At 40.6% G+C, this 19129-nt stretch overlaps 1 protein-coding gene across 1 annotated transcript in view; it reads right to left on the minus strand.

Annotated features, from left to right (window-relative positions):
* Positions 1–19129, minus strand: part of BACH2 (BTB domain and CNC homolog 2) — a 524494-nt gene that overhangs the window by 107324 nt on the left and 398041 nt on the right. Inside the window, exon 4 of the mRNA XM_069235503.1 lies at positions 14695–14949. Within this exon, the coding sequence (XP_069091604.1) occupies positions 14695–14949 (255 nt within the window). The remainder of the gene's footprint in view (positions 1–14694; positions 14950–19129) is intronic.

A 19129-nucleotide genomic window follows, 5' to 3' on the forward strand; every position in this document is an offset into this window, starting at 1 on the left:
AAAAATCCTAGAAGCACTGTGTGGAATGATCACTTGCAGGCCATCGTGTTCAATGCCCCCCAGAAAACCAATAGTTTATGTTAATGTACTCTTTACTATATGAACATTATTATATTAATCTATGCGTGCATTTTCGTCACTTCAAAGCGCTTGAACGGTTGACTGTGGTTGCTACAAGAACGTCTGGGCTATGAGCATCCCTGTTTCGAAAGCAGGAGGTGATTCCAGTGACGATACCTTTTCCTAATGTATATCGTTTCTTTTCTTCTAAGTTGAAATTGTTTGACCCCCAGCATTATGTGTCGGGGAAAGGTACCTCTGTTCGGCAGCTATTGTGAATACGTCATACATACATATCTATCTATCTATCTATCTATCTATCTATCTATCTATCTATCTATCTATCTATGTGTGTATATATATATATATATATATATATATATATATATATATACACACACACACACATACATACACACACACACACACACACGTTTGTATAGTTTGCATTCTACCATTAATACCGCCTTGCAATGCCCCTGGATTCCCTTATCTGATTGCAGTAATTTTGAGGATTCAGATATAGTCCAGAGGCTGAATGGTTATTACGATGTAACGTCAATAGTGTGTTTGTAGTACTCTTGTGGTTTTTATTTGGAGTTTCAATGATTAGTAGAGCCACTGGTTATGCAGTTTAATGGACGCGGCGCAAGAAAAAAAAAAAAACATGAAAAGCGTGAGGCGTTTGAAACATGAGGTGGTGGTGGAGTACCAGAGATATTATTCGTAATAATAGCAATATAACATAAAGAAAACATGATCTAATGTCTGAGATGAAAAACACGTGAATGCTTTGTAAATATATGGAGCAGAGAGTTCTACGAATATTATGGTTTGCGGCTATTTTTCCTACCGAGTGAGAACTCGTACATTCAGTTTGTATTGTATGCAGGGTCACTGGAATTATGTGGTAGTGTGGCTGGTGCGATTTTTACATAATTTTAGGTTTGCCGCTTTTGCCACATAATTCATCATTTGCCGCATAATCTGCAGATTATAACCCCCAAAAATTTGTTCCTAGCTCCCACGGTTCAAAAGTTACTAAAAATCCAGTGACACGTTGCCATGCAGTCACCTTTTTGTTGCTTATTGCTATATTTGTGTGTTAAACTGGTACTAATAAGGTGTGATCAACACTCAGATAGTATCACTGAATTGAAATCACAAATTAAAAAAGTAATACTATTAAAAAAAAAACGGTTATAGTTATAGTTATTTGAAGTAACTATAACTTGCGGCCTAAGGTAACTATAACTCGCATTCCGGCCATGCACAGTTTTTTCTTCAATAATATGATTTCTAATGTTTCATTGATATTTTTAATGACATTATAAAAGTTATCATGAGTGCTGCAATATCTGTGGTAATTAGCAGTGCATGGCGAGGCACGAGTTATATTAACTCAGGCGGCGAGTTAGTTACTTGAAATAACTAACTATAATTGCTGAATTTCTCTGGTTTTGTGCGAGTAAATTCAGAACCTAACTATAACATTCCTGTAACCTTTGTATTTTTAAAGTGAATTTCTATGGTTTTTTAAATTCTATTGCCTAACTATAACATCCCTATAACTTGTAGGGGGTTTTCAGTGAATTTCCATGTTTTTGTAAATGTAAAGTAATTTTCATTACTATACTTTAATCCAGCCAGTGCCATGCATGGACTTTGGCTGCAAGGGGCGAGGGTTGGCCGCAGGGACATTATAGTTAGGAAATAGAATTTAAAAAAACTTAGAAATTCACTAAAAACAAATGTTACAGGGATGTTATAACTAGGTTCAGATTTTATGATGACATTTTCACCTAACTAGGTCACTTTAAACTCTGTGTTTTTTAGTGAAGTGGACATACGTATATATATATATATATATATACATACAGTATATATATATATATATATATATGTATATATATATATATATATATATGTACGTATATATATATATATATATATATATATATATATATATATATATATATATATAATAATATTACATGGTTAAGCAGTGGTTCAAAAACTTGTATTTCAAAAAATTATGTATGATGTTTAACTTTTAAATATTTCCTGCAATTCACAGTGCAGGATTCATATGCAGGAGTTTTAGCCCCACTTAACGTTAAACACAGTATTTAATTCTTTCTTAAACACTTTTACAATGGCAGTGCTGCTCTTAGAACATTAATCTGCACATCTGACAAGCTCATCCTTGCAAACCCAGCATTAATGCAAGCAACTACCAATGAATCCTCCCCAGTGGGTAAAAATAAACAATGAAAATGCAGAACCCAATCAGCAAAAAGTTACACTGTCCGACTTTGCACTTTATTTTCTATTTTCTGTCTTGTTAAGTGTACTCTATAGCGTCAATGTACTGCAAAAGAAAAATCACATTTTAGAACGCATGTGTTTACATTTCCTTACAATGTGCTTTGCATTTAAACTTTGATTTATGAAAGTACACATTGTTGTATAAAGCATATTCTAAGTATTAGCACCCTATGGCCATGAAAAACACACATTTCTCAAAACACTGACGTAGCAGGAGTGTCACAAACAATGATTACAAAATGAATGATGCTCAAATGCTCTAAATGTTTTTAAAGGGTGATAAAGGTAGTTCATAAATCATGTAATATCAAAAATACATAATGTGTAACATGCTCCTATATTGCTGTCTTGCGAGTCAGGTGACATTTATAAACCACTTTACCTTTGGCCAGGTAGTTTGTAAAATGTCACCATACTCCCTTGATGGCAAAATAGGACCATATAATAAGTCACCCGGTAAGTATTCTCTCTCTCCATAAGTATATATATATATATATATATGTATACACACGCACACCAACTTGTGAAAAAGGAACATAGGTATGTTTTGTAATTTCATAGAATGGCCTTATATTTCCTTAAAGTACTTCATATGCAAAATCATTTACTTTCAGACACAATACATCCTATTGTAACATATGTTTCATTCTGCTATTATATACAGTGTCTGTATGTTCCCTTTTGGCCACTTAGGCTGATAGGTCTTGCTATAGGTTTTCAAGAGGACGTGAGATGGGTGAAAGTTAGAACCTTGTAGTCCACACATTGATTCTGATGAGTATGCATTGGGTATTGGTACTGGAATGTCAGTTGGGGAAGAATTCGGTGAGCAGTATAGTTTTCAGATTCTTCCTGAAGGAATAAAGAATGGGTACGACTCTAAACTGTAGGACCAGCCAATTCCAAAGAATACTTTTTTGCACCTTGGTGGAATTGCACCCATGATTTCTTTATTTTAACATATCCCTGTGGTGCTTTAGAGGAATTGCAGCAGGGCACTGGGAGTCTGTTGGAGGGTCTCTGGCCCCCTTAATAGGCTTTGAGCAATTTCCCCAATGTCTATTAGTTTCGTCCATGCTTGAGGACACTGTACTCCACATAGGAACGTCTGTTTTGGGATGTTACACCTATTCTGATGCAACCACGATGATGTGCTATGTTAACCCACGACATCTTGTTGGACACGCCAGAACCACACACGGGTTTCTACATTGCCCTCCACCAGTACCAAAGGAAGGCATTTTGTGGTGAACTAAACCAATATGGGAGTCAGACGTTTTTGGGAAGCCCTTGCACCACCCAATACTGCCTTAATGTTGAAGATATGGTGAGTTGTCAAAACACAAAAGACAGCTACTTTGTGCGAAGCCTTTTCACCACATGAAGCTCCTATTTCGTGAGAAGCCGCACCCCATCCCGCAAGGTCAACATTTTGGAGAGTGAGCTACAACCCGCCCTTCCCCACAATACTCAAACAATCTACTCCCTTTCAAATATCTAAGGTTTGTGTGTGCAAGATTACACTGCAGTACAAGAGTTCATGAAGGGCACCTATTAAAATATCAAGAGTTCGTGCAGGTAGAGCACTTATTAAAAGAGAGATTGTATGCGCACGTGGCCATTCCCATAGCAATGTCTTTTACCTATGTGTTTTGGTTTGGAGTGTAGTGGATGTATGCCAGGTGCTGCAGCAACCCTCCCAGGCCTGTCGCAGCAGGAGAGAGAATACAACAAGGTTGCCATTTTGAAAGTGTTTTTGCCTCATTCCTATAGGCTGGCTGTGATACCCTATAGATGCAACCCTTTCTAGTGTTTTTGCCTAAACTTTTATAGCACCAAACAAGTCACAAAGAGGCACCTTCTTGGCATTTAACTCGGAGAATGAGGGGGTCGAAAGAATTAGGAGCAAAGAAAAGGGGGCAGCCATATATTTCTGTGTTAAACTTTTAAAGGAATTATTCCTCTACATTTGGCAATACCAGCCTAACTTTTAAAACATTGACTGTATACAAAGAGAATAACAGAAGAGGCAGCTTAACTGAACAAGAGGCATGCAATGTGTGCAGACTGGTGAAACAAAGCTTCAGTGGTAGATGGGCCGACAGGATGGGTTCCAGACATGCGACATCTGTGATCTTGGGTCAGTTTTTTAAATGGAAGTACAGATGGGCTGATACTCTGTATTCATTTAAGGCACTGCCTTGGGTTAACAGTTTCATGACAGCCCTCTGCTCAGTACTGGGCTCTGTAGAACAGAAACGTGTACCTGAATCTCCTGGTGCCTTTTCGGTGCATACATTTGTGAACTGGCTGATTGTGAGAATTATCCCTGTTAGGGTGGCTACTCAAAATGTGAAGTCTTGGCCTAATTTGTATTCTATGATACACTGCTCCTCTCAAAGTGGCACCTTTGCGTTAGATTCTTTGTGCTAAGGGTGTTAGCAAAACGATTGCCTTTACTAACTAAACTCTATTTGAAGAGGCCCAGTTTACATCCAAAGACTAGGGATTTTTGTTATCAAGCTTGAGGCTGTGAAGTGCTTAGGTCTGGAGTCACAACTCCTTTTTCACCATTTTGTAGACAACACGTTTTGCCATCTCTTTGCCTAGTACCTATGTGTTTGGGTGGTGACCCTCCGGAGGTTATCAAGAGCATGTGCTATCGCCTAGTGTTAAGCTCTACTCAAGTCAGCTGGTTAATGCACCCACTGGAGAGGTCTTGACAGAACGAGAATGTCACAGATTACAATCCTGACATAGCTTTTTCACCTCTTCATCTCGACAAGGTTGTTGCAAATGTAAAATAGCGATTTTGTTAAGAATGGCACCTGCTTTGCAGCGCTATGGAATGGCACAGCCTGTATTACCAAGTAATATATAAAAAAAAAAAAGTTATTGCCAGACTGCCCCAGCACGCACCAGACAAAGAACCCTAGGGGAGAGGATGTGGTGTTAAGGGCCAGAGCTGTCCACTTTGAGGCTGGGGAACATAGTTTGAGTCTCAGAGTCAGCTCACCATCCTATGATTCTGGGTAAATCACTTAATCTTCCCTTTCTACCAAAAATGAATGTGTTCTTGTGTAATGTAACCGGTGCTCATGCAAAGTGCTGTAATTCCTTTGTATCGAGTTCACTCCACATGAAACTGCAAAAAAAAGAAAAAAACGCTCCAGTACCTTCATGTCGAGTTCTCGCTTCATAAAACTGCAAAAAAAAAAAAAAAAAAAAAAAGACCCCACAGGCATGGCAAAGGAACAGGAAGATGCCCGAAAACAAGGAACAGGACAAAAAACAACATACTGCCATGAGCGCAAAGTGGCAAGGCAAAAGAAAAAATAGAGCACCACACTAAGGTACATGCCCGATCGTGCAATAGTCCATGTAACAGGGTCAGTCTCCAAGGCGGTAACAAAACAGCCTCAAGGCAGGAAAAATGTAAAGCATTTACCAACAACATCAATGGGTTTTTGAAAGGCAGGCCCAGGAACAAATAAAAATGATGGGCGTGGCTAAAGCTCACAGAATAGATTACAACATGTTCAAAAGAGCATCGCTTGCGCGCTGCTATGCTTGACCTAAAAATGCCATGACAGCCTCCAAATAAAGCTGTAAATCAGCCTCAAGCCTTGCATAATCCCTATTGAACCCTGCATGCTGCATTTCCACGATCCTGCTTTTGTATTAACATGAGACAGAGGCTGGTAGAATGGCTAGTGGACTCACCTTGCGTGTCGCCTCTCCTCTCCCCTGTGCTCTCTCCTTTAATGGAGTCTCTATTTTCAGGAAGAAGGCAGAAACCAGAGAGATAATCAATGCTTCCCATCCTTTTGGACTCAATGTCTGTCTGCATGCGCCATACTAAAAAACGAATTCCCAGCAAATATATGGCATATAACAGAAGAAAAAACAGAAAAGCTCTTCTGAGAAGCAGTGGCTCTCCCTCAAGTAAAGCAGCATTACACCACAAGTGACTCAGATCATTTACTCAAGAGCTATTACTTGTAATGATGAAACAACGTTAATTGGATAATGGCTTGCTGCCAGCTAATATAGGCATGACCTACAATAACCTTGGCTGACAGCCACGCATGTCGCATGCTAACACCTTTAAAAAAATCTGGATGGGGACTGAAAAGAATTTTAAAAATCTCCCAAGTGGTATTTAACTTCTCATCATGAATTAGAAGCTTAATTAAGTGCCTTGTTAAAGAAAGCATGGTTTCTGTGATTAAATAAAAACGAAAGCACAGTCATGAATACTGATCAAATGAATAACTTTGTCGCCTCAAACATGTTTTGGGAGGCACTCATTTTTATTGAACACGGAAGACGCTAGTGTTGCCAAATTCTGAAAAAAGAACTGCTAAAAGAGGACAAAGAGGACTATTTTGGCCAGTATGCCTAATGTGTGTTTTTAATAGAGAATTTAAACAGGGGTTAGTTTAAAGTTCACTGATAATACTGCACACCACATCATGTCATTAAATGAATTGGGACATTGACTGACTAGAGGAGAAGCTTTGAGTAGTTCATGATGTCCCTCCCTTCCCACATCAATGGTTGTAAAAAGCATATTTCCCTCTGCATAGCTGCATTTAAGGTTTATGCTATGGCATTTTTCATACATATTGGTTTTATGCATTTAACTAAAACCAGGAGGCAAGAGATTAAATGTGTGCAGTAAAAGGAGCCTGCAGTCCTTGAATGTAATCCTGTTTTCTGATGTTTCTAGTCACCTGTAATAATGAAGTGATTTGCCACTCTGCTGTAATACATTATTACAGTTGAGTTCTGACATCATAATACCACCTGCCAGAACCACCCGCAAGACAGGACACAAAGCTCAATTGCAGAAGCAGTTTCAACAAGGTACAAATGCAAAACACATTTCATTCTTATGGTCTGTTTTTTCTAAAAACATACAGTGAAGGGAAGAAAGCAGGTATGTAGGGCAATACGTTCATCTTTGCATACTCACCTCTCTGCCTTTTTCTACACATTCCAAACCTCTGTATTAAAATCTGAGTTACATTAGATTGATTCAAATATCCGCTTGCAACAAATCACTAATTGCTTTTTTGATGTGCCTAATTTCACATTAGAGTCCGCCTTTATTTCTCATGTCTCCAACCATATTTCTTCCTTCATATGAAAGAGGAGAACACCAAGGATTTAAGCGGTTTGCAGGTGCACCTATAACTTTTACCATACTGAATGAGAATAGTCTCCAGTAATATATTGTGTCTATTTGAGGAGAAGTGGCTTGGATGACATCATCAGTGACGAGATCAGCGGTGTCATCAATGTCATTTGGGATGTGATCAGTGATGCCATCAATGATGTATTTTAACATGCTATAAGTGATGTAATATGTAAGGTCATAAACGGTGCATTGCGAGGATGCAAGTTATAGTGAACTCAGTAAATTATAATTAGTGAATTTCAGTGGTTTTGTGTATTTACACAGTAGTTTTGTGCTATTTTAACAGCTAACTATAACGTCACTTTAACCTTTGTTTATCTCAGTGAATCTCAGTTATATAATTACAAAGTTGCAGATACCACTGTGTAGTTATGGTTAAGTCTCACTTTTCCTTTCCTTATAACTTTGATGCCGCTAGATGTAGTTGTATCAAATGTGGCAGACAGTTAGCAAACTACACCCAGTGCAGATATTCCAAGTTTTGTGACATTACAAAGAGGGTCAAAATTTAAGAGGGTGATATTTTGATTTAGTAACAACTTTGGCAGCGGTTGATGGATCTGCATGAAAATTTACAACTTATGTGTAGCCTACACTTGATTTTCTCAATATTATGGCATTGCTTGATGAATCTCTATGAAAGTTCTCAGCTAGCAAACTAAGCCCAGTGCAAGAACAGGTAGGCGAGCAGCCAAAGTGGATTGAGTGCAGGGCAGAATGGGCACATAGCAGGTGAATGTGGTACATCATAAAAGATGAAGGTGTTCATATAATCCCCAAAAAAGTGAGACTGAGGACTGGGACTCTTGAAGATTCTTTAACTACAAAGCTGTTCCCACCACACACTCTTTTGGGGCCAATATGCCCTCTCTTGGGATGACAGAAGAGTCTCCCAATAAATGTATATAAGTGTGCATGAGAGTCTGCAAGTTATGTGTTGCTTGACATTTGGCCTCTCCAGGCACTCAGTTCACTACACTGCTGGACCTTGGGAAGAACAGAGCACTGGGTCTGCTGTCTGTGACCTGAGAGCAGTTCTGAAAGGACTGACTCTGCTCTTTCTTGTACCCAGAACAAAGAAGCAGACTCCAAAGGTCAGTAGGCTGACCTCATCAAGCTACAGGGATATAAGCTACAAGAGGCCTTTTCTTCAACTCCCCAAGTGACCAGTGGCAACTGGACCCAGGCTCTGCTGTTTGCCTCTGCTGCTTGCCTCTGCTGCTGGCCCCTGCCTGACACCCTGTGAATCTCTAAGTGCCTCGTCTGAGGCCCGGGGGGAATTTGAAGTGTTCTCCTATGATGGATTGTGACTTAAAGGACTAAGTCAGAAGGTAAAATCTTTGACCATCCGACCTGCACTCCATCATGGTCAGCCTTAGACTGCACATAGGACCTGGTCTACTGCGACCACTAACACTGGCACTTTATGCTTCTTGGTGCTACGCCTACGTAAAACATTAAACATTCATATCACCAGTTTTCCTTGTTGGATATTTGTGTTGTTATATTTATTAGATTTTACTCTATTTTTCTAATTCGTTTTGAGATTTTTATTATTTTGCATTTTGACTTTATTACTGTTTTATTAGTGTATAAATACTTTACACATTGCCCCGAGTTAGAGCTGTCTGCTCATTGCCATAGTTATCAGGAGGTTGATCTCAGGTTAATTTAGTGACTTGGTGAGTTTTCACCCTGACAGGGCTTGTGGTTATTCCCTGAGGTGGATAGTCACCCACCCCAAATAATAATCCAATTTCTTACACTTGCTTCTATAGTTTTGCTGTAGTTAAACACCCTGAGGGTACGCCTCTGCCCTAACCTGCACCTAACTGACCATTGATGGAATTCCAAGATCCTACAGCTGTCCAAACCTGAAAAAGACATTGCTATTCCAGTACTAAGGATTTCACAGAGCTCTCGCCAAGCGCCTCTTTCCTGAAGTAAAACGCATAATAATACCTAGATACTGAGACGATCACAGCAATCTAAAGGTAAGTATGGCACAACATATCTCAACAGAGGATTGAAGTATGTCCGGCTCTGTGGTAAGACAGCCGCAGAGGAGAAAGCACCTGCTGCAGAAATATGCGCAACCTGCAAGTTCACAGATATGAACCTTGAGTGAGCTGACTAACTTTTTTTCAAAATGAATATCATTATGTTGGTATTAACACCTCAAATTAATTTAGGTTGAACGTGGTTACTAAGTCTTTCCTTTTCAGGCCGGGGTAGATTTCTGAAGAGCATCAAACAGAATGAGTTGACTCACAAACGGAGGATGTGTTGTGATCACGCCGAGACAGCTCAATGGGGTTAAAACCCTGCTAGTGAGATCAGAGCGAAACCTGCAGGTTACCGATTCTGATTCAGGAAGACAGACTAATGTACTAAAGCAGTGGTTCCCAACCTTTTGACTTCTGTGGACCCCTACTTTATCATTACTGGAGCTCAGGACCCCCTCTCAATCTTTATTAGAATCCAGGGACTCCCCCCCCCACTGAGTTATAACTGAAAGCTGGGGACCTAATCTGTTATTATTTAATTTTCTAAATGCTCGCGGACCCCCTGAGGAGGCTTCGCGGACCCCCAGGGATCCCCAGACCACAGTTTGGGAACCACTGTACTAAAGAGTCCGGTTCACAGATGTGTGTGTGGCCTACACATGCAGGATCAATAGCACTGAGTTGGTTCGGGGTTATCTTTTCTTCCATGTGGTGTGTAATCTCCAGTTCCTGGGTTGGAGCCACAGCAAGGTAGCTAATCGGGTTAAGGTGCTTGCTACCAAGATCTGTAGGTGTTCTGCAGGTCAACTTAGTTAGCCTAGATGTTTAGTGTGCTCAACTGCAATATTTATGTAAAGCAGATATGACAGCGGTGATAGCACGGCAAGTGAATTACATGGAGTTTGTTTACAGCAGCAACAATATTCAAAAAGATGGTGACTTGTTGAAAGTGTCTTGTGATAAAAAGGTATTTATCAACATCACATATCGCTCACACCTATGTCTGGAGTATAGCAGTGTCATAAGATTTGTAAAATCTGCTGAAGACGGGGGTCCCTATCACAACCCAGTCGTAGAGGATTGGTTTCTGAAGGTGCTCGTGTTTTCGACTTTGGTATCAGTAATTTACACAGTAGCACAAGCAACTTTGTTATTGATGGGCATCCAACAGGATGTCAAAATTGCGTATTTCGAGCCAAAGGGCGAGGGCTAGTCCAACAATCAGTTGCTACTTAAAACATCCTGCCAAATGGTTTACCAAAAATCATGAGCACAGCCAATAGTGCATTTTGGTGAATTTGTAGGAACGGCTGGTAAAAAGAATTCTGCTTATATTTCAAGTAAAATGCAATCACTGCATCAATCATGTGACACTCTTGCCATTCACCAACGCATGGCCTAAAATATCTAATGCCAATATCTTTCCCCTGTGGAAGATGGAAGGGCACAGTTACTCACAAAGGGATAAAGGTTTGAATTTGGACCCTTTACCAGTGCTTAATTTGAGCCTGTGGTTTCGGGTGCTGGGCACCAGCACTTATTTTTGAGGGCCGGCATTTATTTTTCTGCCTCAAGCATTTACTGCGAGCAAAAGAAATATATGGGAAAGACAGAGGAAGGGAAAGACGAAAAAGCGTCACAATGGGAAAAAGCAGAAAGCTGCAGGAGTAAGCTGAAGGTGCAGGGAGTGGCTGTAAATGGATTAAAGAGGCCGGAGATGGCTTTAGGATTCGACTGCCTCAGCATTCTGTGATCGCACATTCAAGTACAGCAGCCGCGTGTTTCAGAGAAGAGCTTTGGGCACCGACATATTTTTTATTTACAAATTAAGCACTGCCCTTTACAAATAACTATCGAGCTCTGGGTTGCAATGATACCTATGGACATACTCTTCCTCTTGCTTCTTTGTCTTCCACAGCACACCATCATGCTCATCATCACAGTGTGCAGGCATTGTTGTCCATGGTGAAACTCCACTTGCAAGTTTATTGTGCTCCCACACAGGGTCCCGCCTCTTATACAAATAAACACTGATAATTGCTCCACGTGCCTGAACCATGTTGTTTGATGGCTGTTATTCATATGGAATCAGAAAGCCTGCTTTATGCTTGTTTATGTATCTCAAAATACATAGGCCAGTATGTTAATACGGCTACTTCTCCTTATGAGACTGCCCGCTTTGCCTGGCCTCCTGAGCACAATATTTTCCTCTCATCATTCCAATGTGCATAAGTACCAGATAAACGCACCAAAAAGTCCTAAGGAGACTCCTGAAAACAGTGTGGGGTTGAAATGTGTTGACATCTATAGAAGGGGAATTACTATGAACCCAAAGAAAAGAAAGCCCGAAGGAAAATAAGAGGAGACTTGACGTCAGTCCTCCACCTCAACTGATCCAACCTATACCAAGTTCCCTTAGCTGTACACAAGAAAGGGATTCTGTCTGATATAGAAAGCTTTATTTTTATCTGCCATCCCCCAGATGGTATTGCCGCTGGACAATCTGAACTTTTTTCGGCTGCTAAAATTGTTGGATTACTTGATGCAATGTAGAAAATAAGCTTCTGAGTGATTTCAACAGCATTCAGGACAAAATTCCATTGCCTGTTGGTCACAACCAATGTTTTTGGTACATACACATATTGAACTGTCGAATTAGATAAAAACAATTCCAGTCATCAGACTTCTTTTAGCTATAGTCACATGCTCTTATTATGGGCCAGCCAATGAGAAGAGGCAGCAGTCCTTTACTCATCGCAGAGTGGAATAGGGTCAGTAAGACTGCTGATCCGACCCCACTTTTTGACAAGCATCACTGATGGACAATCAGCCCTGGGCACTTCAGGACTTAAAACAGAGGTTGGAGTCCACCTATGATGTGCCCCCCTCATCAGGAAGGGAAGGATCTCCAAGGGCTTTGCCAGTCTGAGGGGGTCACGCCCACAGGCCTTTGAAATTCTTAGAGTGGCAAAGTTCAGCTGAGGCAGGCAGATGCATGTGCATTTCGTCCATGTATAGTGCCTGGCTGCCTGAGCTCAGCATTAGGAGTGTCTGTCAGGCTGACATTTGCTCAGCCTGACAAACACCCTTCATATCTATAAAAGGTTGGGAGAGAGGGGCCCCTCAGCCCTTAGAGATGGGCCACTGCTGGCACCTGTATATTTTCATGTTATTTTACAATGTTATGAAAGGGAGGGGTAGCACAAAGGTCAGCCTAAATGCACGTTGGTGGGAAGGAACACTATGCCAAAACAACCTTACATACTCCCCTAACCACTGTAAGTACTCTGGGTCCTACTACTGCTTTAGGGCAGTCGCAGACGTGTCACGAGTGCTAGCAGAGGCTAGGGGTAGAGCAGAGCAGCAATCCTGGTAACAGCAAAAGCATCTCAAGTCTTTGATTGACATGAAGCACAACCTACACTGTCATTCAGAAGCCAGTGTATGTAACTGCTGGATTTCTTTTTAAATCTGGAATTGAATTTAGATGTGCACTTAGCTAGCTCAGCCGACCGGAGACTATCGAAAAATGTATTGTGTGTGCATGTTCACAGTAAAGGCACGCGTTCCTATTGGCGCCTCCTTTTCTTCCTTCACATGTGCCGCAGAATGTGCTGACTGGCCCCCAGGGCAATGATGCACAGCCGACACATTACAGGGAATGGTACTGCTGTGGTGTTACCATGGTTACAGAGCAATTATGCTGCAAAAAAACTAGCTGAGACTATATCCCGGTTTTTGTATTGTCAAGCATGCTAACCTGGGTTGTTCTATCTGCAATTATATTGCACTGATTATTTTCTTTGCTTTTGGAAGTGCCGTTGCCCGGCTATAAAACCGTAAACCAAATTACCATGCTAAACCAGACATCAAGGTCATGCAAGGAGATTAACTTATCTTGTAGATTTAAGCAACAACTTAGCAAAAACTAGTGCACATCGGTACCACTGTCATCACGCCCCTATGCAGAGGTCATCGGCGACCATCAAGATGAATGCCCCTTCAGCTGTACATCTAACAAATCGTTGAAACCATTTCTGAGGTATTATATTCAGGCACATACCATATTAAAGGACTACTTTAAAGCAATACAGCCATTGCACAAAGGTAAATGTTTGCCCTGGTTCCAGACCAGATCAGCATCTAAAAAAGGTTGATATTAACACAACCTACTATACACCCCCGGAAATGATACATACTAAAATAATGTTATACTAAAAAAATGATTATCCCAAAGGATATTCCTACCATCAGAAAAAATACTTTTGATATAACATGGAAATCAGATTATACCTCTACGGCAACTGATACAGTGGGTAGCAACTTACACACATTATCAACTATAAAAATATAAATGAATTAAAAATACTACAAAAAAATCAAATGGCAACTCCCACTCCTACAGCTGGTAGGAAATCATGGATGGCTCTTCGACTCCTGCTTTACATGATACACGACAATCAACTCCAGCTTATGCCCTTTTGTTAAATGTATATTTATTGGCTTTTTGCAGCCTGCTTATTTTCATTGTGTGGCTTTCCATAGTTACGAAGATTTAGTCCAAGGCTTCCTCAAATATCAGTTGCATCTAAAAAACTGCCTGCGTAGTCTGACGCTGTGCAGGGACACCATAAAAGATCAGATGCAGAGGTATAGGACAAGATGCAACTCTGACCAGGCTAGCATAAACAGTAGGTTTTCCAAATCCAAACTGACATAAAACTTGCACATCCTCCTGGTCAGGAACAAACAGGATATACCCCTCCTGATATGCCAAAGTAAAACGGTCTGAGATGTGCTTCATTTGACAATTTGTTCCAGGCACACTATTGTAACGCTCAATACTGTACGTCAATCTGCTGTTCCTGTGTGAGAGGTGGGAGTACCGCCCTGGTCATGTATGCAAGTAAAGGGATAACAGTATTTGACCATATTATAGGGGTTCTGACTGGCCATCCAAAGACCTGCATTCTATTCAACTGTGATCATTTGTCTTTGAGTACAGTGACACCATTAGAGGAGGACAGTCAATGAAAATGTGTCTCTATTTCTAATAATTCAGCAGATCTTCTAGTTCCACTCATATTGAAGACTTACCTCATCTGGTAGGCTCACAACCAGGTCGAGCTCCATCTGTCCAACAAGAGCCTGAAAGAAGTAGTCACTGCACGCAGCGAGTACTGCCCGGTGGGCCCGGAATTCCTTCCCCTCCACGATCAAAGTCACATCACAGAGAATGCCTTGCTTCTGCTGGTCGTTGAGGCACAGGAGGATATTGGTACAATGGACTGTTGACTCATACACATACATGGGGGATTCAGTCTTCTCATCTACCGACATTCCGTTTAGACCCTGGAAGAGAAACCGCATGATGATGACATTGCAAGCAAATCGCGACAGCATCTGAGGGTCTAACCTCACAGCATAGGGCAACATGATCACTAACAAAGGATTTATACTTTTAATTTAAAACAAGAAAGAGTATTCCTTTTGAGATGAATAAAGGAAAATCCCCAATGTAATTATAGAGTGGTCATCACTAGATATTCATAAAATGAAAAATGTGATTCTCAAACATTTGGATTACAACTATCCCTGAGAAAATGGGTGTATCAGAGATAAAGGGAATATATATTTTAGTTTTTCTTATTACATTTTTGTGAAACTCCATCAGTGGGTGGCAGCAGTATGTGGATGATGTGTATGATCAGGGCCACTGGAATTATGAGGACCATATTTTGCAGTAGTGTTAACCAAATTATGTGGTAAGAAAATGCAAATTATGCAGCACAATGCAGCACGTTTTCTGATAGTGTTACTTTATTACTTTGTCATTTTTACACTTGTTAACACTATCTTGGCATAGGTTGCACCTCATTAGTACCAGTTTAACACTCAAACAAAGCCATGAGCACAGAAAGATGGCCAGTCAACCTTTACAAAGGGCCTTCCACTACACAGCAAAGCACGCTGATTTGTTTTAGCTTTTGAACCATTAGAGCTAGAAACACATTTTGTTTTGTAAAATCTGCAGATTAAGCAGCAGATGATGAAATATGAGGCAAATGTGAGAGATCCATAATTATGGGAAAAACGCTACCAAACAATCGCATAATTCCAGTGGCCCCGGTCATGATTGGGAGCTTCAATCTTTTATGGAAGGCACAAAGGGTTTTTGGTGTGAAAACTGAATATGCAGCAATGTGTTAGAAAGAACTGGATGAAGCTATTTGGGGAAGGGGTATAAGTCCAAAGACGGTATGATTTGAAGTGAGAACTTGCAAGGTTTTTTTTTTTAGGAAAAACAACATAAATGCAGATGGAAGAATGCTCAAGAAAGTTTCTTATGATTTCAAGAAGGCTTCTACGCCTTGAATTCTTGAAATAGTTCCAGCAAGAAGCTTCGCCTCCACGGGGGAAAGATCCACACCCAACTCCTAAATATGCCACAAATAGAGAAAAATAATAAACAGAACCAATTAAATTATGTGTTTCCACAGCCAAACTGCTTTTCACATAATTCTTGATTTGCTTCATTTGAAATCTGCAACATCTTGTCTAGAATTCAATAAAAATTTCATTTTTCTCAGTGAATTCAAAAGTTAGAAGAATTTTGCAGAATAAATTAAATGCAACTCGTGATGCTTTGCAAATATTAACTATTAATTTTTCACTAGATAAGTACTGTAGTCAGACACAAAAGAGTTGGAAATTTTACCCAGGTGTTCGTAAAATCCCTAATGAACGGATTTGTGTGGGGGTTCTTTCATCCATAGCAGATAACAAAACCCTATAATTTATGGTTAGTTTATTGCCATGTTGATGCCAATTCGTGTTTGCATCACATATCAAAGCATTTCACGAGAGCACTCTCAAACACTGGCTTCTTTGATTAACGTCTGCTATCGATAAGGGCACTCAAAGGCACTGGTATAATGAACATGTAATGGCGACACTGTTCAGCAGTGTAACATGTATTATGCCCGAAAGAAGGAGGTTTTTTTTAGTAACCCCAGTGTGAACACAGAATACCCCCAAAAGTAAGCCCAAGGACATGGGCTTTAAAACATAGCTATGATGTACAGATTGGCGTAGGTGTACTGTTCATACTATTTATCACACCAAGCACGAGGACTGCTACATTGGCTGTTCTACGGACAAAGTATTATTCTCTGGGAGACCAAGACGACAATATGAATAAAATGGAATCCAGGGGCCATATGTACCAACACATTTTCCCATAGACACAGAATGGGTAAACCCCTTTGCTACATCTGGCCCCTAGTGCTTCCATGGAAGCCAAAGTCATTTGCTGGTGAATAACATTTGGAAGAAACCTTTGATTAATATGTTCTCTTTCTCCAGCATGCTCTGTATATTTAAAGCATTTGGCGCTATTTATATCACTGCCTGTGTGCCTCAGATCAGAGGGGGTTCCTACTCAAACTCTCTGGTGGGGGGTGGCTTTCCAGGGATTTTTTCCTATCTGGCAAGGTAAGAATTGTCAACTTTTGATGCGGCTTGTGGAGAGGGTTGTATGATATTCTTTGTATCCATTGTGGAGACATTTAGGAAACCTGTTTGGGGTACAGCTAGAAAAACCTAGCACTGGCATTGCAAGTCTTGGAATGTGGTATCTCAATAATGCAAGATCTAAGTGTTCCACCGGTTAGTTGGTGACCATTCTATCCAAGTGTCAGGTTCGTCTACAGAGTACCTTATATTCCATGTTTGCCAAAACAGCACTGGGTTTCTCCTCTATGTCCTGCCAGCACTTCATACATTCAGAACTATGGTACCTGTTTGAATGGGAGTAATGGGGGAAGTGACCACTGGGCTCTACGGGCAGGTGGTGCAGCCCGATACGCAGGTGGGCAGAGTATTGGGGAAATGACAGCCTTTCCACGTGACCAGAATAGTGGTTCACTGCTGGGGAAAGTGAGCATTTTCTTCCTACATTAATTGACATGTTTAAAGAGAAGGGGAGCTGGTACGTTTTGCTGTTTCATTTAGGGGAGAAAAACCTTGTACAGTGGTTTGTCTGGCTAGAGATGAAAACAGATCCTAAAACGTTCAAAACGTTGTGATGAGGGACGACAGTGGTATGGACCAAATTAATACTGAGAAGGCTGTTGCCAGGAGCACGAGAGCATGAGAGCCACAAGCGATGGACAAAGGTAGACAGAAGGCAAACTGCACACTGAAATATTTTGCAGAGGAATGTTCTGAAAGTGCACAACACAGAGAATTATATTATGAGGACTATCATTTATTTCATTCTGACAGGGTCAATTTTTTGTTCATGGGAATGGATTTATATTGAATAGAAATGATATACAATTTGACAATGCTCTTGGGGAGATGGCTTGATGGGGAGTATAGAATAGGACGTGGGGCAAAAACACTCTTCGGAAGAGGGTTTTTCTGGGTGGCAGGTTTTAAAAGGACAAGGTTGAACTGAAGGTTAGTTTTCTACTAATAGGCGAACCAGCTGGAAGCATGGGGCAAGTGAGTTAAGGGGAGATTGACAATTTTTTTTTGTTGAGGAAATTGGAATAGAAAGGAGTGAGGAGAGATTCCCTTTGGGTTAGGTAGGTGGCATTTGGGAAGTTGACAGAAACAAGATGTTGAACCGTTTAATTCAATGGAGAGGTTAGGGTGAAGTTTAGGGGGTATGTTTTTGGCTAGGTTTTTTTTTTACTATATTGTGAGGTTCTTGTTAAGATGTAAGGCATTGACCAGTGTTCTTATGGTTTGTAATGCACATCTGTCTCATTAAAGTGGCATTCCACACATTACTGATATGCCTGTTGTGGTTTTGTCTTCTCACCTGATGGTGGTCGGGACAAGGCCACCTCGAGACCTTTATCACCAGACTATTCAGATGGGTGGTGTGTTCGTGCAAGCATGTGGGAAGGGACTGGGTGATTCATGTGATAAGGTGGGGCTTAAAGGTTACATGGAATGATGAGGAGGTTAAAGGCCTTTTTCTCTTCCCATGCATATCACTGGACACCTCCAGGAGTTCATTTCCTACCTTTTTACAAGTATTTCTTTTGTTGGGATTACATTTTGCTTGAAAAGATAGAGCAAATATGGAAGTGTGGGTCTTTCATAAGCAGGATGAATAGGTGGCAGACAAAGCTAATGTTAAGTTGTAGTGCATTACCTTGTTGCAGAGGCTTTTTATGGGACAGTTATTTCATATGAATGTTTGATATAGTTGTTGCTGGTGAACATGAGTGTTGATTTGTTGTTAAGTTTTGTAAGGGCAGGTTTTTAGAAAGATAGGGTTCAGTTGCAAGTTGGTTTCACTACTGATCAGGTGAACCAGCTTAGTGAGGGAGAGGGGAGAGATTGGTGACAACAGTTTTGGAGGGAAGCAAATGGGAGTAGCCAGAGGTTGGGTAATTGAGTGAGAGCAGAAAGCCTTTAGGATGAGTAGATCGTGGCTAGAAGTTTGTAGGGAACAGGATTTTGGATTTGTTGATTAAAGGGATGTGTTAGGTATTCTGAGGCTCTTCTTAGTCTC

The sequence above is a fragment of the Pleurodeles waltl genome, chromosome 5 (genome assembly GCF_031143425.1).
Source record: "Pleurodeles waltl isolate 20211129_DDA chromosome 5, aPleWal1.hap1.20221129, whole genome shotgun sequence".
Classification (NCBI taxonomy): Eukaryota; Metazoa; Chordata; class Amphibia; order Caudata; family Salamandridae; genus Pleurodeles; species Pleurodeles waltl.